This window comes from Onychomys torridus, chromosome 4 (genome assembly GCF_903995425.1).
Source record: "Onychomys torridus chromosome 4, mOncTor1.1, whole genome shotgun sequence".
Classification (NCBI taxonomy): domain Eukaryota; kingdom Metazoa; phylum Chordata; class Mammalia; order Rodentia; family Cricetidae; genus Onychomys; species Onychomys torridus.
In genome coordinates this window covers 123,350,609-123,375,852 of record NC_050446.1, presented here as the reverse complement: position 1 = coordinate 123,375,852, position 25,244 = coordinate 123,350,609, and the positions used below count along the sequence as shown (strand labels likewise).

The 25,244-nt window shown below is 50.1% G+C and overlaps 1 protein-coding gene across 1 annotated transcript; it reads left to right on the top strand.

Annotated features, from left to right (window-relative positions):
- The first annotated feature begins 359 nt into the window (after positions 1-359).
- On the top strand, positions 360-25,024 carry LOC118582410 (lipopolysaccharide binding protein). The gene is made up of 15 exons (XM_036185270.1): positions 360-632; positions 3,951-4,065; positions 5,013-5,141; positions 8,243-8,398; positions 8,971-9,034; positions 12,249-12,312; positions 14,962-15,053; positions 15,553-15,729; positions 16,142-16,201; positions 18,249-18,416; positions 19,414-19,481; positions 19,929-19,971; positions 21,049-21,112; positions 22,254-22,330; positions 24,634-25,024. Exons 1-15 carry the CDS (start codon positions 509-511, stop codon positions 24,676-24,678), a joined length of 1,446 nt encoding a protein of 481 aa, XP_036041163.1. The 5' UTR covers positions 360-508; the 3' UTR covers positions 24,679-25,024.
- Positions 25,025-25,244: the final 220 nt, after the last annotated feature.

The following is a 25,244-nucleotide window of genomic DNA, read 5'->3' as shown; positions in this document are numbered from 1 at the left end:
TTTGGCTCAATGCTGGAAATTAACGTTTGAAGATTTGCCAAGCTGCCGTCCGGACAATTATGCCACAGCAAGGCTGGAAGCAGAAGTGGTTATTTAAACAAACAGAGTTGAAAAAAAGCAGAGTCCTGACCAAGCCACACGTATTCTTTCTTCCAGCTTTCATGGGCTGGGCTGTGACCCTGAGTGAGCCTCTGTTTCCTGCCTGAGACACCAGGCCTTCCCAGCTGAGTGGTCAAAACATTGGCTGAGGCAAGGCAGAACCTCCAGCGGTGTGGGCGGGGCTTACCCCCTGGGGCCGGGCCCACCCTCCTAACCTGAGCAGTGGTAACAACAGTGACCCCAGTGGTGTCGCAAGCAGGTTCCAGTCCAGGGGCCTCCCTTTCCCGCTTGCGCTTGCGGGAGCCCGCCCTCCCTCAAGAACCTCCCCTAACCCTGGGCCTTGGCTACTTAAGGGCACCAGAGCTAGCCCACGTTGACACAGTTCCCACTCAGCCACCGAGGGTCCAGGATGGATGCTGGGACTGTGCCTCTGCTCTCGACACTGCTGGGGCTACTGCTCTTGTCCACACCCGGGACTCGAGGTGCCAACCCTGCCCTGGTGGCCCGGATCACCGACAAGGGCCTGGAGTACGGTAAGAAGCCACACTGCCCGCTGGCCTAGGAGCCCCGACACCAGGCATAGCCAGGACATGGAGGATGTTGTGTCTTTGGTAGGGAGGCTGCTCCGTGGGTCATGTTGCGATAGCTGCGATTCTGGCCCGGTCACTCCCCAGCTGTGTGACCTCAGCACACTTGTGTTATCTGACTTCTGCACCCAGACAGGGAGGGAGCAGACAGCAGGAGGTGACAGGCAGGTAGCAGCAGCAGATGAGCTGGGACTAGAAGGCAGAGGAAGGCTTGGTAACCAGCCCCACGCAGGGGCCTGGGAGGGTTCCCTCAGGAAGAGTCTTGGTGGTGTTTCAAATGTGACCTAAAACCCATAAGTCATAGCTGGAAGCAGCTAGACTGGGAGGGACTCAGGGAGGCTGCCTGTAGGATGGGGTGTGCCACTTCGGTGTGTGCTGGTCATGTGGCTTATCAAACTTTAAAATGTACTGATTGGTACCTTCAAGATGAACACTCCTCAGGTGCCTATGCTCATCTTACTCCTGGCTTCCCCCCCCCCAATTATTTATTGCAGTCCTGGGGATCGAACCCAGGGCCTTGCACATTCTAGGCAGGTACTCGACCACTACATCTTCTCTTTTTCAGTTTTGAATTTTGGATAGCAACTCACTGAGTTACCCAGGCTGGCTCTGAACTCACTCTGTAGGTCAGGCAGGACTTGAATGTGTTCTGATATTCCTGCCTCAGCCTCCCAAAGTAGCCTGGGTTACAGTTCTGTGCCACCAGGCTTGACCCAACTTTAAAAACTGGGGAAGAGTATTTGACAAGATGCTGAGATGATGCCACAGAATTATCATGTCCAAGGGGTGAGGGAGCTGAGGTGCTTGTACAGCCCAGACATGTCACATCTGAAGAGCCTCCACTGCCTTCTGGAAATCATAACATTCCCTCAGTTGGGTGGGGATGCTGGGATCTGAGACAGGCGGTGGACAGGGTAAAATCAGGGAGGGCTTCCAGGAGGAGGTAAAGTAGAAAAGGCAGTAAGAGCTAGCCAGGGACAAAGGGTAGCAGTCTGTCAGAGGGCCCCTTCTGCACATACCCTAGAGAAGATATCACATTGAAAGAGGTGAAAGAGGGGCCTCTAGTGACCTGTGTGCACAGCCTGGCTGGGGACAGACACCTAGATTCTGTACCTGTCAGAGGCACAGCAGGGCCACTAACTGCATTTGTTTGGAAACCCCAAGTCAGGTGCATTTGTCTCCTGCCCCTTCCCTGGGCATACGAGCCATGGTGTGTGTCCAGTGCTCTGTGGCTGGAGCCATGTGTGTGTCCAGTGCTATGTGGTTGGTGACATGTGTGTGCCCAGTGCTCTGTGGTTGGAGCCATGTGTGTGCCCAGTGCTCTGTGGTTGGAGCCATGTGTGTGTCCAGTGCTCTGTGTCTGGAGCCATGTGTGTGTCCAGTGCTCTGTGGTTGGAGCCATGTGTGTGTCCAGTGCTCTGAGGTTGGTGACATGTGTGTGTCCAGTGCTCTGTGGCTGGAGCCATGTGTGTGCCCAGTGCTCTGTGGTTGGAGCCATGTGTGTGTCCAGTGCTCTGAGGTTGGAGCCATGGTGTGTGTCCAGTGCTCTGTGGTTGGTGACATGTGTGTGCCCAGTGCTCTGTGGTTGGTGACATGTGTGTGCTCAGTGCTCTGTGGCTGGAGCCATGTGTGTGTCCAGTGCTCTGTGGCTGGAGCCATGTGTGTGTCCAGTGCTCTGTGGTTGGAGCCATGTGTGTGTCCAGTGCTCTGAGGTTGGAGCCATGTGTGTGTCCAGTGCTCTGTGTCTGGAGCCATGTGTGTGCCCAGTGCTCTGTGGTTGGAGCCATGTGTGTGTCCAGTGCTCTGAGGTTGGAGCCATGTGTGTGTCCAGTGCTCTGTGGCTGGAGCCATGTGTGTGTCCAGTGCTCTGTGGCTGGAGCCATGTGTGTGTCCAGTGCTCTGTGGCTGGAGCCATGTGTGTGTCCAGTGCTCTGTGGTTGGTGACATGTGTGTGCCCAGTGCTCTGAGGTTGGAGCCATGTGTGTGTCCAGTGCTCTGAGGTTGGAGCCATGGTGTGTGTCCAGTGCTCTGTGGTTGGTGACATGTGTGTGTCCAGTGCTCTGAGGTTGGAGCCATGGTGTGTGTCCAGTGCTCTGTGGTTGGTGACATGTGTGTGTCCAGTGCTCTGAGGTTGGAGCCATGTGTGTGCCCAGTGCTCTGAGGTTGGAGCCATGTGTGTGTCCAGTGCTCTGAGGTTGGTGACATGTGTGTGCCCAGTTCTCTGTGGTTGGTGACATGTGTGTGCCCAGTGCTCTGAGGTTGGAGCCATGTGTGTGTCCAGTGCTCTGAGGTTGGTGACATGTGTGTGCCCAGTTCTCTGTGGTTGGTGACATGTGTGTGCCCAGTGCTCTGTGGTTGGAGCCATGTGTGTGTCCAGTGCTCTGAGGTTGGTGACATGTGTGTGTCCAGTGCTATGTGGTTGGTGACATGTGTGTGCCCAGTTCTCTGTGGTTGGTGACATGTGTGTGCCCAGTGCTCTGTGGTTGGAGCCATGTGTGTGCCCAGTGCTCTGTGGTTGGTGACATGTGTGTGTCCAGTGCTCTGTGGTTGGTGACATGTGTGTGTCCAGTGCTCTGTGGTTGGAGCCATGTGTGTGCCCAGTGCTCTGTGGTTGGAGCCATGTGTGTGTCCAGTGCTCTCTGGTTGGTGACATGTGTGTGCCCAGTGCTCTCTGGTTGGTGATATGTGTGTGTCCAGTGCTCTGAGGTTGGTGCCATATGTGTGCCCAGTGCTCTGTGGTTGGAGCCATGTGTGTGCCCAGTGCTCTGAGGTTGGTGCCATGTGTGTGCCCAGCGCTCTGAGTTTTGTTAGGCTGCACTGGTGTGACATGCTGGGCTCTATCGCACCCATGAGGAGGTTGTCATTGTTGTCATTGAGGGATAGAGAAAGTGAAGTCTGAGGACTTGTTAAAGCCACTTGGTTAGAAAAACATCATGGCCAGGATTCTAGATCTGGAATCCTTCCAGTGTTTGCCACACCCCAGGTGGGCAGCACTCCTTTTCTGGTTGTGTTGTTGGTAAAGACCTCGCCATTCTCTTCTGTAAAATGGGCACAAGCCTCACAACTGCATGATGTTGAGGCGCTCTCCTGGCTCCATGTTGCCTGGCTCTAGTGGGCTGGGCAGCCTGTGCTCTAATAACTGTCAGCAAGGACACCAGCCTCTCTATCCAGGGAAGGTGGAAGCCACTGAAGAATTTAGAGAACAGGAGCGGGGGTGGAGGGGAGCAGGGTGACCAGGCTGACCCCAGCTTTCCTTGTCTGCAGCGGCCAAGGAGGGAGTGTTGGCTCTGCAGAGAGAGCTGCAGAAGATCACACTGCCCGACTTCACCGGGGACTTCAAGATCAAGCCTGTGGGCCGCGGGCATTACGAGTTTCATAGGTGACTGGGGAGTGGTCCTGGCAGCCTCTTGGGGCATGCAATGGGGGTTCAGAGGGGGCTTCTTGGAGGGAACTGGGTCAACATGCAGCAGTGTTAGTGCCTGCCGAGTGTGTGGCCCGAGCCTCAGGTTTCTCATCTGTGCAGTGGAGCTGCTGTGCTCTCTCTCCCTTAGAGGACTAATTCAGGATCCGGCCAGTCAAGTAGCCTGGAAGGGAAGCTAGGCTTAGAACTTAAAATGAAGAATCCTGACTACCCACGTTGCCTTTTGTGGATGGGGCAATCAGGGAAGGCTTCCCAGAGGAGGGGGCACCTGGGCTGAGTCTTTAAGGCTTTACTAGATGAAAGATGTGTCTCTCTCCTTTTTTTTTAAAGAGGCATAAAGGATGGAGAGCGGAAAGAGCAGTCAGGCCTGCAGCCTATGAATGCTCTCTTTCCTTGGTGTTCCTTTCTTTTATTCTTTTTGTTAGTGCATGTTTATTAAGCACTTACTGTGTACCAAGCTCCTCCAACACCTCCACCCAAAAAGGAATCGACCTATTGTTTCCCATGGATAGCCTTGGCCCCTTCCAGTCTCCTCTGAGGGCTATCTCAGGCTTTCTTAAGTCTGGCCCCCTTCCTAGGCATGAGGAGGGCAGGGGTGGAGGAAGGATCTGTCATCTGATGGAGAGTATCTGCCCACCCCAGGAATACTGTCACCAGCCCCGAGGTTCACGGGGCCCAATCCTGTGTGCCTGGAAGCCACTGAACCCTTTCCTCAGAATGTAGTTACTCTATCGTAAAAAAGGGCAAAGCAGCACCAGGCTGCTTCAGGGACCCCGGTGACATCAGGAGGGTTGTCTGAAGCATGCCTGGTGCTGTGCCAGGCAAGGCTGCAAAGGAGGAAGCATGGTTCATGGGTCAGCCGTGTCCTGACACCACCCTGATGCCTCCCTTCTGTCTCCCTGAAGCCTGAAGGTCCAGAACTGTGAACTGCGTGGTTCCTCCCTGAAGCCGCTCCCAGGCCAGGGCCTGAGTCTCGCCATCTCCGACTCTTCCATCGAGGTCAAAGGCAAATGGAAGGCACGCAAGTCCTTCCTGTAAGTTAAGTCCCATCTGCCCCTGGGCCTGTGGTCTCAGCCTTCATTCCTTCTTCTTAGGTCGTCAGAAAGACCACATGATGGACAGACAGGTGTGGACCAGAGTCCACGTGTGATTCATTCTCTCTCTCTCTCTCTCTCTCTCTCTCTCTCTCTCTCTCTCTCTCTCTCTGTTTCACGGCTCCTAAAGGGACAGGCCTGCTTCCCCTGAGGGTTCTGAGTGAACTAAGCAAGACCATATGCCCTGTTCCCAGTTTGTTTCCCACAGATCTAGACCCCAAGGCCAGGACCTCCCAGAATCTAGGGCTGTCCTCAGGAAGTGGCCTTCCAAATGTCCCCTCCCTCAGAGGGAGGCACCGAATGGGAGGAGTAAGCTTGGGGACAGTTGGAGCTCATGGAACAGGATGCTGGAGTCTGTGAGAGATGCCCAAAAAGTCCCCAGCTCAGCCTGCTCACCCTTCCTTCTTCTGCCCTGTATCAAGGGCTATTCAGTTCCAGCCCCTGGATAGGGCAGCCCCCCAAAACACACATGGGTGATTTAAAGACTCTAGAGGTCAGAAGGTCAAGGTCAAGGAGGCAGCAGGTCTGGCTTCCCACGGGGCCTCTCTCCTCAGCTCGCAGATGGCAAGTGTTTGCCACATTCCGGTGTGGGCTCTTGATAGCATTGGCTTCTCCTTTCTACATCCCAACCTCCAATGACAGTGGTTCTCAACCTGCGGGTTGCAACCCTCTGGGGTCAAATGACACTTTCACAGGGGTCTCCTAAGACCAGTGGAAAACACAGATGTTTACATTCCAATTCATAACAGTAGCAAAATTACAGTTATGAAGTAGCCACAAAAATAATTTATGGTTGGGGAACCCCCACAACATGAAGAACTGTATTAATGGTCGCAGCATTAGGAAGGCTGAGAACCACTGTCCTATGAGGACCTGCCCTCTTTGCCTGTTAATCACACCAATGCATCTGTCTCCATGTGGTATCACCACCAAGGAGTACTGGGAGCGGGGCTTTAACCTGTGCATTTGGGGACACAATTCAGCCCAGGACCAGGACCAGTCTCAGCTTGGTGCCTGGGTCACATCTACTCCCAAGATCTGCAGTGCTCTAGGTGGCAGCTTCCAGCCATGTGTTTTTGCAAAGTGTCTGGTATAAAACAGAGCCCTACCAGAAGAGTTAAATGGCCAGATTTACAGATTTGGTGTAAGAGGGGAGCGGGGGGGGGGGGGGGGGGGGACGACGACACGACACCACACGCACAAATCTTACTAATTCTTACACAGGCCACTGAAATTACACACTGAAATAGCCATATCCATTATTATACTTGTTTTGGGGGCTGGAGAGATGGCTCAGCATGTTAAGAGCACTTGTTGCTCTTGCAGAGGACCCGGGGTCTGTTCCTAGTTTCACATCAGGCTGCTCCCAACCACCTGTAGTAGCTCCACCTCTAAGGGATCCGATGCCCTCTTCTGGCTTTCTAAACACACAAAGATGCACACACAGACACACATAAGTAAAAATAAATCTAAAAAAAGTTATTTTTGCCGCTTTCTCTGTCATTTTAGTGTGCTGACCAGGAGTCTGTGAGTGGCGTGTGTGACTCCCACTCCGTGTCTGGTGACTGCGCATGCGTGGCGCCTGTGCGCACTCTCCACTTCCACCAGGGCACAGGACCGCACCACCTCCTCCAGCTTTTTTCTCCCATCCGCCTTTAGCCATGCTTCCCCATGAGCATATGAAGATCTGCTCTACTTTTTTTTTTTTTTCCCAAAATTGCCTTTTGATTTAATTTTTGTTTGTTTTGACTTTTTCGAGACAGGGTTTCTCTGCCCTGGCTATCCTGAAACTCACTCTATAGACTGACTAGGCTGGGTTTGAACTCAGAGCTCCACCTGCGTCTGCCTCCCAGGTGCTGGGACTAACGGCGTGCGCCACCACCAACTGGAGCATTTTTTTTTTTTTAAATGAAACTCACAGAGTACAATACTGATCACTGGCTTTTGTATGTCGGTGGCTTTCAGTACCTTTACAGAGCTGTGTAATCATGTCCTCTACCCAGTTCCCAAACATTTGTGTCACCCCAAAGAAAAGTCCATTTACATGAAATAGTCATACCTACTCCCCACTTCCCCATTTGCCCCCAACCCTCCAATGCGCACTGATCCTTCTGTCCTGGACCTTCACTATGAACTTGATCACACCACACCACATATCTGCTTCTATCACTTAGGTTTTGAAAGTTTTTCATATCACTATGCACGTTGATATTTCATTCTTTGAATAGAGTCCTTCTCATGAGTAAATCTTATTTTGCCACGTTTTCAAAGGCTGCATAGAACATAAATGTCCAAAGCCTATTTTTTAAGGCTGGTTTTATTTTGAATGATGTGTATGGGGGTAGGTGAGGGAACGGGTGCATGCTCACCTGAGGTGGCCACAGGCATCACACCACACTGGATCTGGACTGACAGATCCTTGACAGCCCTCGGGTCCTCTGCAAGAGCAGTACACACATTTAACAGCTCTAGCCTCTCCAGGCCCCCCTCAGGCTGTTTCCTGAAGATATTTCTTCGAAGGTTGTTTTTGCTTTTGTTTTTTCTGCTACCCATGATGCTTCAGTGAGCTACTCCACACACGCATCCGGGAGAAAGAGCTGGGAGTCGGGTGTCTGGGCCTGATAGTGTGTTCTGGAACTCAGATAGCTGTGCTGGGTTGTTCCAGAAAACGCTCCCAGTGTCCTATGTGGGCCACACTGCACCTGCAGTATTGATTTACCTTCATCTTCAAAAGTTCTCAGCTTCGTGGGTGGAAACTGGCTTTGTTGTAGGTTCATTTTCCATAACTTTCCCTATGTCAGAGCTGAACAGAGCTTGAGTTTCTTTTCATTGCTTTCCCCCTTCTTATTACTTTGTTCATTGTGTGGATTAAGGAATGAGCCTCCGTGTCTGCTATATAAATCTTTTTTTTTTTTAATTTGTGATTAACTCATAAATCTTAGCTCATGTCCACTCACTTTGAATAAGAATCCAGGTTCCTGTTTATGCTCCAGTGGCAGCAGATCATAGTCGCAATGAATAACTGTTCCTCTGACCTCCAGGAAACTCCAGGGCTCCTTTGACCTGGATGTCCAGGGTATCACCATCTCAGTGGACCTCCTCTTGGGCAGCGATCCCTTGGGGCGGCCCACCATCACCGCCTCCAGGTGCAGCAGCCGCATCTATGACGTGAATGTGGACATATCAGGAAAGGTGGGGTGAGTCACCACGGGGACCCCCTGGGTATGGTCCTCGATGGGCTCTGGTAAGTGTCCAGAGCTGGGTGGAATGCTTAGCGCCCCACAGACACTAGAGACCATCCCTCCACGACCCTGTTGGACAGACAGGTTCAGATGCAGGTAGAAGTGCTGAGGTACCATTTCCAGCCAACAGACTTGGGGGGTCTGGTCAGGGGAGGAAGCTTTGGGTAGTGGAGGAACACGTGGCTTTGGCCAAAGTTCAAGTCTATGTTCAGGTTTTTGCCTCCCCATCTCTGTTCCCCTGGCTAGAAATCCAGACTCTAGTTCCAACCCCAAATCCCATGGTCTTCTCAGATATGGCAGGAGGCTGGAGCCAGCCATACTGGCCACGGCAGGGCTCTGGGACACTGATTGTGAGACACCTGATGTCGGTGCTGAGAGCGAAACTTGGATCCTTTGCACGAGCAGTATGCACTCTTAGCCACTGAGCCCTCTCTCCATCTCCAGGTGGCAAGGCCTGGCTTTCTCCATCCCCACTGTCCCTATACCCAGTGGCAGACAGCTGACTGTTTACTGTGTCCCCTGCCCAGGTGGCTGCTGAATCTCTTCCACAACCAGATTGAGTCCAAGCTCCGAAAAGTATTGGAAAAGAAGGTAATTAAGGCCAAGGGGGTCGGGTGGATCTCTCCACAGGCTGCTGTCTCTGGGCAGACTTCAGAGGCCTGTTACACACACACACACACACACACACACACACACACACACACACACACACATTGTGGTCCTGGGGTCAAGGCAAACTTGATAAACATGCCAGCCTCGAACCCATGACATATCACCAAAGTGACTTACACTCCCTGCTGCTGCTTCTGATAATGATTAGCAATATATCTTATAGCAATATACATTGCAATAATTTTTTCACAAAATACAGTGGTATAATTATTGTTTTGCTCAATTAACATAATTAGTGCAGAATATACCATTCTTATTTATAAAGAACAGCTGCTGTTTTATGGCCCTGTGCTTTGGCCAGAAATAATGAGCTAAGGTTTTTGCATAATCTTGGCCTCAATTTTTCTTTTTATGTTTTTTGGGTTTTTTTTTTGTTGTTGTTGTTGTTTTTTTGTTTTGTTTTTTTTTGGTTTTTCAAGACAGGGTTTCTCTGTGTAGCTTTGGTGCCTGTCCTGGATCTCGCTCTGTAGACCAGGCTGGCCTCAACTAACAGAGATCTGCCTGGCTCTGCCTCCTGTGTGCTGGGATTAAAAGCAGGTGCCACCACCACCTGGCTCTTTTTATGTTTTGAGACTGGGTCTTACTATATAGCTCAGGCTAGCCTCAAGCCCAAGATGTTCCTGGGGATATAAACATCAACACCCAACTGGGATTGACCTCAGACTTTGAAGGAGAGACTGGAGAGGCTCAGAAGAGTGTAATAAATAACCGGTGCTACCTGGTCAGACTGGGATGGGGACTGTCCCAGCACTGGGGCCCCATATGCCAAAGGCCTTAGGAGAGTTGAGTGTCTAGGAAGGGTCGAAGATCCCGCTTGGCCCCTGCTCTCTATGAGTCCTCGGGCATCTCTTTCCAGCAAGTTCTTGTCTCTGGCTGCTACAGGACTCACTCTTCCCTGCTCAGGGTAGAACGTGCTTTCTGAGCCAGTGAGGCTAAGAAAACGTGCTCTGGAAGACATGCTGTCTTGTTGCCCTGGGAAGCGGCTGGGCTCAGGTCAGCAAGCAGCCAGAACCCAGAGATGTGGAGGTTGCAGGGCCAGTGGACACTGATGAGGATTTAAATCTAGAGGGGGCCTCCTCCTCCTCGCAGCACCCTTAGCCCCTATGCTTCCATGCCTCCAGAAGGCCCTAGTAGGCATCTGGAACCGAGGACCCCATCTTTCCCCTCCACAAGCATTAAGTCTCTGAAATAACAGGGTGCCCAGGCTCAGGATTTGGGGGATTTGGTGTGATGTTGTCTTTCGAGGGAAGGGACAACCCTATGTGGGGCTGGCAGCCACTCTGGGCTCCGCAGCTGTACCCCATACCTTCCAGGCTACCATCCCTTCTATGGCACCTCACAGATAACATTCTCTCCCAGCTGCAAAGAAAGGATGAGCTATTACCCTTGCCTGCCCAGCCCCTGTGGCCTTCCCCACTGCCTACCACCTGACTGACAGCCCTCTGGAACCATTGTCCTTCAATGTGCATTAGACATGTCTGTCCTCTTCCGAGAAGCCAGCTGTGACTGCAGTAGAACAGTCCCCATGCCTCTCCCTTTCATTGCACACATGGGTACGTTGCAATCGGTAATAACTCACAAATCAAAAAGAGCTTTTAGCTGGGCACGGTGGCACGCACCCACAATCCCAGTACTCAGATAATGAGGCAGGAGGATCTCAAGTTTGAGGCCAGCCTGGGGTACATAGCAAGAATCTGCCGAAATGGAGGGGAGCAGAGCAGAGATGGCTCAGTGGGGAAAGGGCTTACTGTGCAAGCCTCGGGGCCTTGAGTTTAGATGCCCAGCCTCATGTGAAAGCCAGCAGTGTGGCGCATCTGTAACCGAGTGCTACAGGGTCACAGACAGGCAGTCCCAGGCGCTTGCTGGCCATCTAGTCTAGCTGAATAGTGAGCTCCAGGTTCAGAGAGAGATCAGTCAAGATTGAAAACCTAAGGTGGAGAGAGAGAGGGAAAGACACTCAAAGTTGACCTCTGGCTTCCTCTGCATGCACGGGTGAGTGCACCTGCACACATGTGCGCATATGTGCACACATGCACACAACATACAACACCCTCAGAAGAAAGCAAAGAAATGCTGTTGAAAGTTTCCACTCTCCTGTGCACACACAAACAAAGAAAATATGCCTGCATGGGCTCAGGTGTAAGTAAATGGGAATTGATACAGGACATGGAGTTCTTTGAGATGGGCTCCTGGCAGACACAGCATTTGTTCTTTCTCACCTATGGGTTCAGCTTGTTGCAACCAATTGCGATTGAAGAATTCACTTGCAGACTGTCCCCATGCTGGGGACATTTATTTATTTACTTACTGTTTGTGGGAGGAGTACCACATGTGGCACTTGTATAAAAGCCAGACACAATCTATGGGAGATATTCTCTCCTTCCACTCTGTGGGTCCTAGGTATCAAGCTCAGAATGTCGGGATTGGTCCCAAGTTTCTTTACCCACTGAGCCACCTCACCAGCAGCCAGCTCTATTTTTAGTACGCTTTTCCTCCTCCTGGCTTCTCTGTTGTCCAGAGGGAACCACATGGTTAGCACCTCACCTTTCAGAGTATTTATCTCTGGTTTTCTTGAAAACATTTCTTCTTGGTCATATTTTGTTGGCTTATATAATACATAACTCAAGTGATCACAGCATCCAGGATGGCAAACAGGTTTGAAGATATATATTTACTGCTCTTGAGACACTACAGCCCCACTGGTGGCAATAAATTGTATGTAAGTGATTCATAGGCACGACCACTGCGTTTTCTATGGAGACCCAGGGAGCAGTGGTGGCCAGTAAGGACAACTGCAGGACCTCTGTGCCTGCTTAGACAGGGTCAGCTATTCAGCTCTGACTCCTGCAGCCAAGGCTTGCCCTAAGAAGCCCGTAATGGTTTCATACACCATGTCCCACCAGTACCTTTCTGTTTGCAGACATCCAGCCAGCTCTGAACAGCCCGCTCCGACCCTGTTGGAGTCCATGTCAGGGCTGACATGATATTTTTTGTTTTATCACTTCTGCTTTGGTGGCACCTGGTATATGCTAAACATTTATGGATATTAAGGTAGATGACCACTGAGCAAATGTCACTGAGGGCTTGCTTAGGTGGGGGGACTCACCAGCCTTCCCCTTCCTGTTCCTCTCAGGTTTGTGAGCTGATCCAGGAGTCTGTGACCTCCGACCTGCAACCTTATCTCCAAACTCTGCCAGGTAGGACACCCACGTGCCCCTAGAGATCTATTTCTCTTCATTTTTCATAAGCCCATATTTGAATCCTATCAAATATTCAGAGACAAAAGAGTAGAGAGAGTGATTTACAATCCCCTTTTCTCCTCAGCTTTTCTGCCAAGAGGTAGCCTTGATCTTGGGTGGATCTTTTCAGATCATTTCTTTTCATGTCAAAACATAATGACACACCAGGTGGTGGTGGCGCACGCCTTCAATCTCAGCACTTGGGAGGCAGAGGCAGATGGATCTCTGTGAGTTCGAGGCCAGACTGGTCCACAAAGCGAGTTCCAGGACAGCCAGAGCTACACAGAGAAACCCTGTTTGGAAAAAAATGAAAAACAAACAAACAAAAATATAATGACATACAAGCTCACAGGTGTATGTCCTCTTGTGCCTGAGTATGTTTGTGTGTGCCTAACTGTGAATGTTTACTTCTCCGTATACACAATATAGATATTATTCTGATCTTGAAGTTCCTGTGACCTGGAGAAACTTCTATGTCATACATGTAGGGTCAGGGAGGCAGAGAGACAAACACAGACTAGTTCTGGCAGCCTGAAGCTTCATGGGGAGCCACATACCCAGGAAGGCCAAGCATGCCCTGCACTGGACTGCCCCCTCCTCCACAGCCCTGATTGGGAGAATGTTCCAGGTTCCACACATAGTCAGCTGGGCCAGCCTGGGCCTCAGGTGAAGGAGTGTCAGCAAGTGGCCTTTTATTGCTGGCCATGGTATCTCACTTCTGTCATCCCTGCACTTGGGAGATAGTGTCAGGAGGACCAGGAGTTCAAGGCTAGCCTCCAGTACATAGTGAACGACGGGCCAGCCCAGGCTACATAAGATTGTCTCAAAAACAAACCCTACTTCTAACCAACATGCACTGATGGAGGAAAATACTCAAATCCTAACCATAGCCAGCCTCCTGACTTGGAAGATCCCCTTCAGTCACTACTCAGCAACTGTTAGCACTGCCCCTGCCTGTACCAGCCTTGCATGGTACATGAGTGGACCTCACTGTCTTCTGAGACCTTCCAAGTCTTTCTTTAAAACAGGAGGCCAGTCCACATGCTGCCCCAGGGATGTTCGGGTGTTCTCCTTGCTGGGGACACAGCTGTCGGCACACAGTTGTCCCTCCATCCGTTTTTCCACCATGCTGTTGAAGGCTCATTGGGTAGTTTTTGTTACAGACTGTTCTGGGCTGGGCTGCATTGAATGTTCTAGGATCTGTGGCTTCAGGTTTTAGGGTATAGACCTATGAATGATGTCACAAGCTCAGGTGCCCAGAATTGTATCCTGCCAAAGGGTTTCTTGAGTGCTTGAGGCAGCCCCATGATTTTTAACAGTTGTGTAGTATTCCACTGAGGGTGTCATCAGGTGTTTAGCAGCTTCCACTGATGGACATTGTCTTAGTCACTGTTCTGTTGATGTGAAGAGACACCATGACCAAGGCCACTCTTAGAAAAGAAGGCATTTAATTGGGGCTTGATTACAATTGTAGAAGCTTAGCCAGTTATCATCATGGCAGGGAGCATGGTGGCTCACAGGCAGGTATTGGAGTAGCTGAGAGTTATATCCTGATTCATAGAACAAGAGAGAGAGAGCCTGGGCCTGACATGGGTTTTTGGAACCTCAAAGCCCACTCCCAGTGACACACTTCCTCCAAAATGGCCACATCTCCTAATCCTTTCAAATAGTGCCACTCCCTGGTACCAGAGATGTCTAGTTTTGCTATTTTTTGCAATGGCCACAAGGCAGCAGGGAGACATTGTCTGAATTCATTTCTTGTCCACATTCAAGAGCACATCTGAGGAGCAGCTATGTTTGGAGTCCAAGTTCTAGGATGTATATGGAAAGTTTGCACTTGACAAAGGGTCTGTACATTCTATGATGAGGCTCCCAGGTCCCTGAGTGGCACTTGCTAACACCCCTTCAACTGGAGCTGAGACTGGGGCTGGCACATCTGACTGTGCATGGGTCATGGAACAGTCACTTAACCAAGGATAGGGAAGGGATATTCCCACAAAGCCCTTGGGAGATACCTGGATTTCCTGGTCATTTTGCTTAGCATGAAGGGTGTGTGTGTGTGTGTGTGTGTGTGTGTGTGTGTGTGTGTGCGCATCCCTCTGGCTGGCTGTGACCACCCAACTCTGGAAACTGCTTAGGCCCTAGGCTGAACCTCACACCCTCACCACAGCTTCTCCACCATGGGACTGGAAAATTCTACCATGTCCCTTTGTTGGAGAGATATGGCCTGGGAGCTGGGATGGATGGGATGGGTGAGTGGAGGGTTTTTTTTTTAAGGTTTTGTTTTTATTATTTTATATTACATGCATTTGTGTGTATGTGTGTGGGTATGTACACATGAGTTCAGATGTCCTGGAAGGCTAGACGCACCAGGTCCTCCTGGAGCTGGAGGTACAGAGATGGTTGTGAGCTGTCTGACCTGGGTGCTGGGAATTGAACTCTGGTCCTCTAGAAGACTAAAATACACTCTTAGCCACTGAGTCACCTCTGCAGCCCCCAGGTTGAGGGTATTTAGAGGAGCACTTGGGGCTCACCCTCTCTTCACTTGCTGCAGGCTACACCTGGCCCTACTGCAGCCCCTCACTCTGTTCCTGCTCTAACTTACAGTCACGGCGGAGATTGATGATGTCCTGGGCATTGACTACAGTTTGGTGGAGGCGCCCCGTGCAAAGGCGCAGATGCTAGATGTGATGTTTAAGGTGAGGGTGCAAGAATAGGAGGTAACCACAGGACACAGGAGCACAGTCAGCCCACTCTGCTCCCTAACTTCAGGTCTGTCCTCATTTTTAGGGGTTCTTGCTCTGCCCAGGGCCCAGAGTTATGAAGTGTCGGGTAGCATTCCCAGAAGTGGGAGGTCATACAGAGTGTCTCTATGCCACCCTCAGCCTCAAAACTCCCACTTGCTCTCCCCAACTCCAGCACCTTGCCTGCCCTGATGGGGGAGGGCATCAGAACTGGGTGGAGCAGAGGGGCTGGCCAGCACACATCCTGCTGTTTCCATAAAGCAAAGCTTCTAGGGCCCTTGTGCCATAAATGGCACAAATTTGCCCAAAGGGCTTCATCATTAAAGGGACAGTTTAGGACGGTGTTTCTAGTCAGAGCCAGTCATCAATCAGTCATCGTAGGTAACCCCTGAGCTCAATGGCTAGACATGGGATAGACTTCAAACAATCCAACTGTCCACATTTTTCTCTCCAGGGTGAAATTTTTAATCGGAATCGCCGGTCCCCACCTGCCTCCCCGACTCCAACAATGAACCTACCTGAAGACAGTAAACTAATGGTCTACTTTGCCATCTCTGATCAGGCCTTCAACACAGCCAGCCGGGTTTATCACCAGGCTGGGTACCTGAACTTCTCCATCACAGATGACATGGTGAGAATGTGGGCTTCACCGTGCTCCCCAGGGACTTCCTTCTGAATCACCAAGAAGTCAGACAAATCCCTGGACATCTCTGTGAGGGATTATACAGATTAGGTTAACTGAGGTGAGAAGGCGCAGCCACCTGTGGGTGGCAACCATTCTGGAGGCTGAGCTCCTGGCTGAACAGAAAGGAGAGAGTGAGCTGAGCCAGGGCCACTCTCTGCTTCCTGACTGTGGGGGAAGGGTGTCCAGCTGCCTAAGCTCCTTCCGTGATGGGCTATACTCTTGAACTGTGAGCCAAAACGATCCTTCTTCAAGTCGCTTTGGTCAAGTATTGTGTTACAGCAATGAGAAGTGACTGACTCGTCCGTCTCCACAACTCTCCTCCAATGAGCACCCTAAGTCCCCTGTCTTCTTCCTGCAGTTACCGCCTGACTCCAACATCCGGCTGAACACCAAGGCTTTCCGTCCCTTCACTCCCCAGGTAAAGCTCCTTCCACCCTCCATGGGCGCAACTTGAGCCCACCAGTTTGCCAAGGTTTCTCTCTAGAACCTCTGTGATCCTCCCCTCTTGACCCAGAGTCAGCGGGTAGTGAGGAGACCCTGGGGAGGGCCTGGGAACTGCAGAGTGGAGGGCTCCCTTCAAAGTCCTTGCAGCACGGGCCTAAGCTCCCCTAATCAGCCTTCCTCAGGTTTTCCGGTCTGGTTTTGATGTTTTGGACCCCAAGGGAATGCTGGAAAGGGCACCTAATTAATATCACCTAGCAACCAAGAGGGCTTACCAGGAGCCAGGCATGCTCAGCTTGTTTTCAGGGGCTCTTTCAACATTTGGGGGGCTGGAGACGGGACCGGGGGTACACATATGCTACAAAAGCTCACTACCTCTGAGTTACAACCCAGCCCTCAGTTTTCTAACACAAGATCTCATATATAGCCCAGGCTGGCTTTGAACTTACAATCCCCCTGCCTCAGCTTCCCAAGAGCTTGGAACTACAGATGTGCACCACTACACCTAGTACTGAGATTTTTCCAAATGGAAAAGAAGTTCTCATATCTCACCATTCCAGAGATACAAAAGTGATGGAAGGAAGTAGTCCTGGCCCCTGCTGGCCCCTGGGACTCACTTCCATGAAAAGGCTCCCAGGTCAGATTCCAGAAGAGGGTGTCAGATCCCACAGGTCATGAGGCCCCTTTGCAGGTACTAAGACTTGAACCCAGGTCCTCTGCAAGAAGCAAATATGCTCTTAACCACTCAGCCCTCTCTCTGGTCCCCCTCCCCAACCCCTCTCTCATAGTCTCTGCAGGAGGCAGTGTGCATTCCCCCAGGTTGTTTTGCACAAATGGGTGTTCTGCATTCTCCAACCTTCCTGAGGGAAACCCTCCATACTGGAAGTTAAGTAGCTTCCTTCCCCTTTTGGTCACAGTGAGACAACCTGCTCTGTGTGGGTATAGTCTCCATAGGACTCATGGGTTGTTTGCAGCCATTGGTGACCCCAGCATCACAGTGACTATCCCTGTATTTCTGTGCCCCACCCCAGACCTTTCTGTATCTTGTTTCAGTTGGTCCCCCAGATTCCCACTGGTTCCTCACTCAACTTTACCAACCATGCCTTGCAGAAGGCTTGGTACTGTGCAGAAAGGAATTAAAAGGGTAAGAAAGAATTTAAAAGTTTGGTTTGGAGACATGGCTCAGCAGAGAAGAGCAGCTGTTATTCTTACAGAAGATAGTATTCAGTTCCCAGCACCCACATGGTGGCTCAGAATCATCCACAACTCCAGTTCTAAGGGATCTGATGCCCTCTTCTGACCTCTGGGCACCAGACATGCATGTGGTGCACAGACATACATGCAGGCAAAATACTCTTAGACATAAAATAGAATAAATAAATCTAAAGACAAATTAAAATTTAAGAAGGAATTGAATGTCCAAGTCCTGCTTTGTCAGGCGCTGGCCCTCCTCAAAGTCACAGAGTTGTCCCAGCTAGTTCCGAGGTATCCTTGGTCACACCCAGGCTCCAGTACCCCTTGGTTCCTGACTGACCTACCTCCTTCTTGTCATCATCATAATCACCCAGCAAAGTGGCCACCTGCTGTGTCCTCAATGACCAGCACCCCACCTCCTCCAGCTCCCAAATTCCCCTGACAGTAACAGATGGATCTGCTCTTATAGAACCAAAGGCTCATGGGAGTTTGTTCTTCCACCAACTCCGCTCTCCCCAGTCTTGTCCCAGATTAAATTCTATGGCCACCATAATTCAATAAAATGTTGAGCTCCCTTGGAATGATGAGATCTGGTCAGGTCCAGTGTCTGAGAACTAGCACAGATGCTATGATGCCCCCTTTCCCTACTGGCCAGGGGGTGTAGGGGTGAGGTGTCTACTTGGGCAGATGTTCCTCTGCTGTTAGAAGGCACAGTGTACAGCACATCTTGTGGAAAGCAGAACCAGACTCAAAGTGTCCCCTTTGTTTCCCCTCTAGACTCTGTAGACCTATTTCCTTCTTCCGACATACTCTCCAAATTCTACCCCCAGATAACCAGAAGGTACCCAGACATGAACTTGGAGCTTCAAGGAACAGTGGTCTCTACACCGCTCCTGCATGTCAGTCCTGGGAATCTATCCTTGGCCCCTCAAATGGAGATTGAAGGCTTCGTCCTCCTGCCCGGCTCCACCCGAGAGCCTATCTTCCGGCTTGGTGTGGTAAGGCTCAGCGTCTTTGCAAAGGCTGTTCCTCTTCATAAGCCATTTTTTCTCCTCACTCTCCTCAGGTTTCAACTGATGTGTTACAACCCCGGAAAGGGCTTTCTTGCTTCCTCTTTCCACCGATCTGTCTTACCATTTGCATTTTTTAAAATTTGTGGCACTCTGTTAATTCTCTTCATGGTGTTTGTTGCCCAGACATTTGTGTAGCTATTTGAGGATTTATTTAATAATGTACATGCCTCCCTCTGAGTCAGGGCTGTGGTGGGGAGGGTCTTTGTCCTGTTGCCTCTGCAATGTAGCTGATCCTGAAGACTACATTTCCCAAGCTCCCTTGCATTTTGATTTCCAGCTTTATTGGCCAATAGCAGCATTGGCTTCCTGCTTTCACTAAGTTCTGATGCCCCCTCCCACACCTTTTTTTTTTTCTCTTCTTCTTAAGGGTCCTTCACCCACATAACCTTTCCCTTGTAATAAATTCTTTCTAAATTAAATGCCAAGAGCATTTTCCCTTTCTGAATAGCTCCTGCCTAATGGGCATGGATTTCGGAATCCTTTAGGAGACCCTGTGCACTGGTTGAAGAATTTGCTGTCTTGTTTCAGGCTTCAACTCAACAAGGCCAAAGTGCTGAAGGGAAGTTCCTTTCAGAGCAGTGTCTGCCTTTTGGAGTGTTACTGATGATATCAAATTGTTTTTAAATAAAATAGAACTCATCCCTATCATTATTAGAGCTGAGCCCTGGTGTACCTAGCCATGACCTCTAAGAGCTGACTAGGGATGCAAATTCCAGGTCTTCTCTTGGTACCCTGTTCAAAGTTGAAATGCTGTGATCCTCAGCAAATTCAAGTAAAGCTGTTCATGTCCAAGTTCAGTCCCTAACTGATCAACACATTGAGTGCTGTGGGAAGCTGCAGTCCAAAGGGCAAATTCCTGCCCTCATCCCTAGCATGACAACCTCCATCATTAAAGCTTGTTTCTTTCTTCTGCCTCTTCCAGGTCACTAATGTGTTTGTCTCATTGACCTTCAACAATAGCAAGGTCACTGGGATGCTGCATCCAGAGAAGTAAGTATCCTCTACAGGATGGGAGGCCCAGCAGGGGAAAGCTAGGCGTGGGTGCCCAGCCAGGCTCCATCTGGACTCTGTAATTGGGGTAGGGGTAGAAAGTGACACCCCTGTCAATGTTGAGGGCCTGCCATTTGGGTTTGGAAATATAACTATTACTTACTCTGGTTGGTTTAATTCTTTGCTGTACTTCCCTCAAATCTCAAATGACGGAGTAAGTCACACTGCTGTTGCTATGCTCTTTGTCTACGAACTTCAGCTCTCAGCTGTATTGACTTACTGCAATGCTAATGTTCTTTGACACTTCCCACTCGCCACTGGTCTGCCCAACATCACTGTGTCTGTTTTTCCTGCCCCGCTGGCACCTGCGCCTCCTCCTCCCTGGGGACCCACTGAGTCTCCCCACCCCGTGATGCTTCCCCACCCTGTGATTCTGCTTTCTTACAGGGCACAAGTGAAACTGATAAACTCCAAAGTCGGCATATTCAATGTGAGTCACTGTCCTTAGTTACGACATGATTAAGATGCCAGTTAATTGCGGATGTTTTTGAAGCAGTTGCCATGGCACCGAGAATAGGAATGGGAATAGAAGAGCAGATCTCTGCCCGGGCCTCTCAAGAGTGCAATACAGGGTCAATGAATAATTATGTCCCGATATAAGATTGGCTGTTGGTCAGAATTATTTTTAAGTGCAATGAAAAGAAATCCACCTCAGACTGTCTTGAGCAGAGAGGTGGGATTCAGAGGGTCATGTAACTAAAAATAAAAGGCAAGGCTTGAGAGATGGCTCAGGTGGCACAGTGCTTGCTATGTATGAGGACCTAAGTTCAAATCCCCAACACACAAGTAAAAAGCAAAGCATGGTAATCCCAGTGCTAAGGAGGAACAGGTGAACCCCTGGGGCCCACTGGCCAGCCTAATCAGTGAGCCCCAGGACCAGTAAGAGAGCCTGGCTCAGAAAATAAGGTAGATGGCTCCTGAGGCATGACATCTGAAGCTGACCTCTGTCCTTTATAAACACGCACCCGCGCGTGCGCGTGCACGCGCGCGCGCGCGCGCGCGCGCGCACACACACACACACACACACACACACGTACTGACCCATACAAACATGCACGCACACCTGCATGCACACACACACAAGACAACTACCAGCATAAGAACTAAGGGTGAGCATTTCAAGTAGAGCTGGATCCAGGAGCTCAGGTCTGTGCATCAGGAGCCTCTGCCCATCCCTCAGGTCTAATTTCATCCAGCTTGGCTTCCCTCACAGACAGATGCTTTCCACAGGTAGCTCTCATTAGATTAAGGTTAGTAGTAGGTTTTGTTTTGTTTTGAGACAGGGTCTCACTATGTAGCCCTGGGTCCTGGACCCAACTCACTTGTAGACCAGGCTAGCCTCGAACTCATAGATCCACCTGCCTCTGCCTCCCAGGTGCTGGGATTAAAGGAGCAAAGATTTGTAGTCAGCCCCACCATGACCACATGAGCTGAGGTAAACTACGTGTAACTGTTCATTTGGGACACAAAATGGCAGCAGGGTCACTGTGCACCTCTTCTCCCCCAGGTGAACCTGTTTCAGGCATTCCTCAACTACTACCTTCTCAACACCCTCTACCCTGATGTCAACGGTAAGAATGACTCAAGGACTTCCCAGGTCTGGAGTAGACACCACTTCTTGGGAGAGAGTCTTTGCCCTGGATTAGAAGTCAGGGACTCCTGAGAGCTGAGTGACCTGAGAAGTCACTTGCCAGAGCTTTGATGGCTGCTATGGGATGGAAAATAAAGGCAGCCTCATGTTCTTCCAGGGCCCCAGTGGGGATTTGGGATTGAGACAGTTCTTTGACTCACAGTAAACTCCTATGGGGAAGGAGAAACTTCCGGAAATGCCCATACTCCCAAGGTGACAGGTGAAAGACCAGGGATTGGGTCATAGTGGACAAGGCAACCACCTTGAATGTGCCTTTTCTAGTCAACTGCCCAACTCTGTAGTCAAATAAAATGTTGTAAGACCAAGGCCAGTTCTGTGACATACAGCTTCAGCAGGCTACAACAGGAAGCAGGTGGTGGAGGCCAGAAAGCTGCCCGTTGCTCATCACACTCTTGTGCCACCCCATTGTAGTTGGAGACCTTCTCTCCAGGTGCCACCAAGCCCTGTTAGTCCAACAACCCACTTATAAAATAAACACACAGACACTTATATTATTTAAACTGCTTGGCCATTAGCTCAGGCCTACCATTGTCTAGCTCTTACTCTTATATTTAGCCCATTTCTATTAATCTATACTTTGCCACGTGGCTCATGGCTTACCAGCACCTTATCTCTTTCTTGTCATGGCAGCGGCTGGCCATGTCTTTCTCTCTGCCTTCCACTTCCCAGAATTCTCTTCTCTGCTTGTCCCGCCTATACTTCCTGCCTGGCTACTGGCCAATCAGCATTTTATTTATACAGAGTGATATCCACAGCACCCCATACCTGCCACTTCCTCTATCAGACCATGTCTAGTGGCTTAAGTGCCCTGCTAGTCATTCAGGGTTCAAATCTGCAGTTTTCTTGCTTTGGAACCTAGAACAAGTTACTTGGTCACTCTGTGCCTCAGTTTTCATGTCTGTAAAATGGGAATAGTGATAACACCTACCTCACAGTCTTAGGCAATCACTGAGGGGGAGCACACTGCATCAAGTATATGTAGAGTGCTGAGCCTTTGGTAAAAATTTGTCTGTCACTGTCAGTTATCAACACATCTCTTCAATGGTGTTGTCGACCCACAGGTGAGCTGGCCAAGGGCTTCCCCCTCCCTCTTCCAAGGAATATTCAGCTCCATGACCTTGACTTCCAGATCCACAAGGTCAGTGGGCCTCTGGGGATGTGAGGGGTGGGAGCTGGGCAGCCTACCAGGACTGGAAGCTACCACTCAGAGGTCGGGCCCAGTTCAGTCCTGCAGCTGGGAAGACTCAAGAGGATACAGTGTCCCCTGGAGTTAAAATATGCCAGGAAGCCATCTGAGTGTCTTTTAGAAGTGATATGAGGCTGAAGCCAAGGTTGGGGTTGGGGGACAGTACAGATGGCTCAGTGGTTGAGAGCAAGTTTTGCTCCTTCAGAGGACCATAAACTGTTTCCAGCCCCATAATGGGTGGCCCACAGCTGCTTGTAATGTAATTCCAGCCCCAGGGGATCCGATACCTCTGGGCTATGTGGGTACCTGGGCTCACGTGCACATACCCACACACAGATGCATGCACACACTGCCGCTTCCTGGCAGCCTCAGGAATGTCCTTTGTACCACCTAAATTTTTCTTCTTGACAAAGCACACAAAATCGAGAGCTCCTGGGCTTCACTTTCTTGATGTTCTTACGTTTCCATCATCTAGACGGGTGGGAACTGGGCCGAGTTCAGTTCTTCCCCAGGGATCCACCACGGTCTTTAGCGGTCAGATGGTCATAGTTTACCTCCAAATTCTAATAAACATGATAATGTATGACAAATTGTATAGTCGCTTCCCAGGTACCAGACATGATAAACATATTAATTATATACTCATACACACAATTCATAATAAACACACAGATTTTGTCACTATTGGGCAGGAGGTATGTGACACAGCCTGAGGCCCCAAAAAGCACATTTTGAAAATCCCAGCCTTGCCAACAGGTCATGTTTCAAGGCCATTGGTAAGTTTTATGATTCCCCAGGTTGGTTTGGTTTTTGTTTGTTTAATTTTTGGCTGTCCTGGTTTTCACACATGGGAAACACTCCAGCGCCGAGCCACAGCCTCAGTCCCCATCTTGATTCTTAAGTGGAAGAGCTGTACCCCAAATGCAGCTGAGAGCACCCTATTTTAAACAAGTGCTATAGCCTGTACACATTGTTTTTAATTGTCTGAAGGCCCATTGCCACCCACACGCACAGCTGGAATTTGGTAGCCTTGTCTCCAGGACCCTGGGGGTTTAGGGTTTGTTTGTTTTTTCTTTCCCTAAGGTTTTCTAAAGTTTTGTTTGTTTCAGACTTGGGCACTATTAGCTCTCATATTGTTGCAGGGGTCTCTCAGTTCTGAGCGGTTTGAATTCAGTCAAGAGACAGAGACAGTTCAAAGAGAAGTTTATTTAGCAAGGGCTGGTGAGATGGGTCAGGGGTGAAGGCACTTGCTCCCAAGTCTGATGACCTGAGTTGGATCCCCAGGACCCACAGGGTGGGAGGAGAGAACTGACTTCCATCAGAAGTTTTCCTCTGACCTCTAGGCATGCACCATGAGGTGTGTGTATGTGTCATGTGTGGGTGCTCACACACACACACACACACACACACACACTCAAAATAAATAAGTAGATGGCAGATGATAGATAGATAGATAGATAGATAGATAGACAGACAGACAGATAGATGTCAATGTGATTTAAAAGGCTAGATAAACACTCCAAAGAGACTGAAGTGGGCTTCCCCAAGGTACCCAGCTATCAGGGGAACCTACTTTGTGGATTTGAAAGTTTTTATAAATGAGATAGGTGACATATTCCTACACTAAGGTAAACCTTTCTCCCTCCAAAATCACAGTGGACCAGATCTCTATTTTAGGGTATTTCTTCCCAAGATCCTCTCAAAACGGGGAGGCAAAACCACTGTGCAAGTGATAACAGACTCATCTTGGGTTAGTACGTGATGCATCCTTCATTAGTGCACTTGTCTGAGAGGGCTGAGTTCCCACCCCATCCAGATGATGGAAACTTAAGCAACAAAGTGACGCCCAGGAGCTCACGAATTCATGTCCTTTGCCAAGGAGAGGAAATTTAGATGATACAAAGGACATTTATGAGGGCCTGCCAGGAAGCTGCAGCTTGGGACATGACAGATCGGGAACATCTGGGAGAAGGGAGCTGGCAAAGGCTATGGTGGGGAGCCTGGGAACCGAAGCTGGATATTTATGCACTGACCTGACTCTTATTTTTTAGTGGAGCCTGTGTTCTTTACAGCAGAGCTAGCTTCTCGGAGCAATGGATTCATGTTCTCGTCTGTCTTCCCTCCCTCTTTTCTCTTCCCCCCTTTCCCTCCCTCTCTCTCTTAACAAGGTCTGGCCTCAAATTTGTGATGCTCTTGCCTCAGTCTCCCAAGGGCTAGGCCTGACTCAGAGACATCTCTTGACTGTTTTTTCCTAGGACTTCCTATACTTGGGTGCCAACGTCCAGTATATAAGAGTCTGAGGACAAGAAGAAAGAACGCACCCAGGAGACCACAGCTGGACCTGTCATCTGCAATTCCAGATGTGCAGCACATCTCTGGAGAGTCCCAAAACACAAAGATGTTTCTATTCCTGGCTCTGGTAGACCCTGTGCCCACAGGCCTCCTCTTCACCATATGTACCCTCTTGACCTGGACTTGACTCTCTCTCCCAGGAAGGGCCCTCTCCCCACACTGACCTGGAAGAGCTTTAAAGGCAGGCACTGTGGTTAAGAGCAGATGCTGTGATTCTGAATTCACCATCGGATCTTCATATCTGGCAGAGTGCTGGCACTTAGTAGGCCCTCAATAAATATTTGTAGAATGACATGACGTTCCAGCTGAATCTCTTTATTGCTTCCTCCCCGCCCCCGGTCTGGTCTCAGCCAGTCTTAGATGCTCAGCTCTCGCTGTGGTCTCTAAGGCTAGACCTTGGCCTCTGTCTCTCCCCCGTTGCTGTCCCTGCTATACGGGTCTCAACAAGAGAGTGGAGGACTCCACACACCCCCTTTCCCACACTTGGTCTGGTGTCCAGCACAAAGGCCCCATC

Bases quoted from the DNA above. Each gene is read 5' to 3' on its own strand.
- LOC118582410 (XM_036185270.1), top strand. From the start codon at position 509: ATGGATGCTGGGACTGTGCCTCTGCTCTCGACACTGCTGGGGCTACTG. The intron at 633-3,950 runs GTAAGAAGCCAC...CCTTGTCTGCAG, and splicing joins CGACAAGGGCCTGGAGTACG to CGGCCAAGGAGGGAGTGTTG. The intron at 15,054-15,552 runs GTGAGGGTGCAA...TTTTCTCTCCAG, and splicing joins TGCTAGATGTGATGTTTAAG to GGTGAAATTTTTAATCGGAA.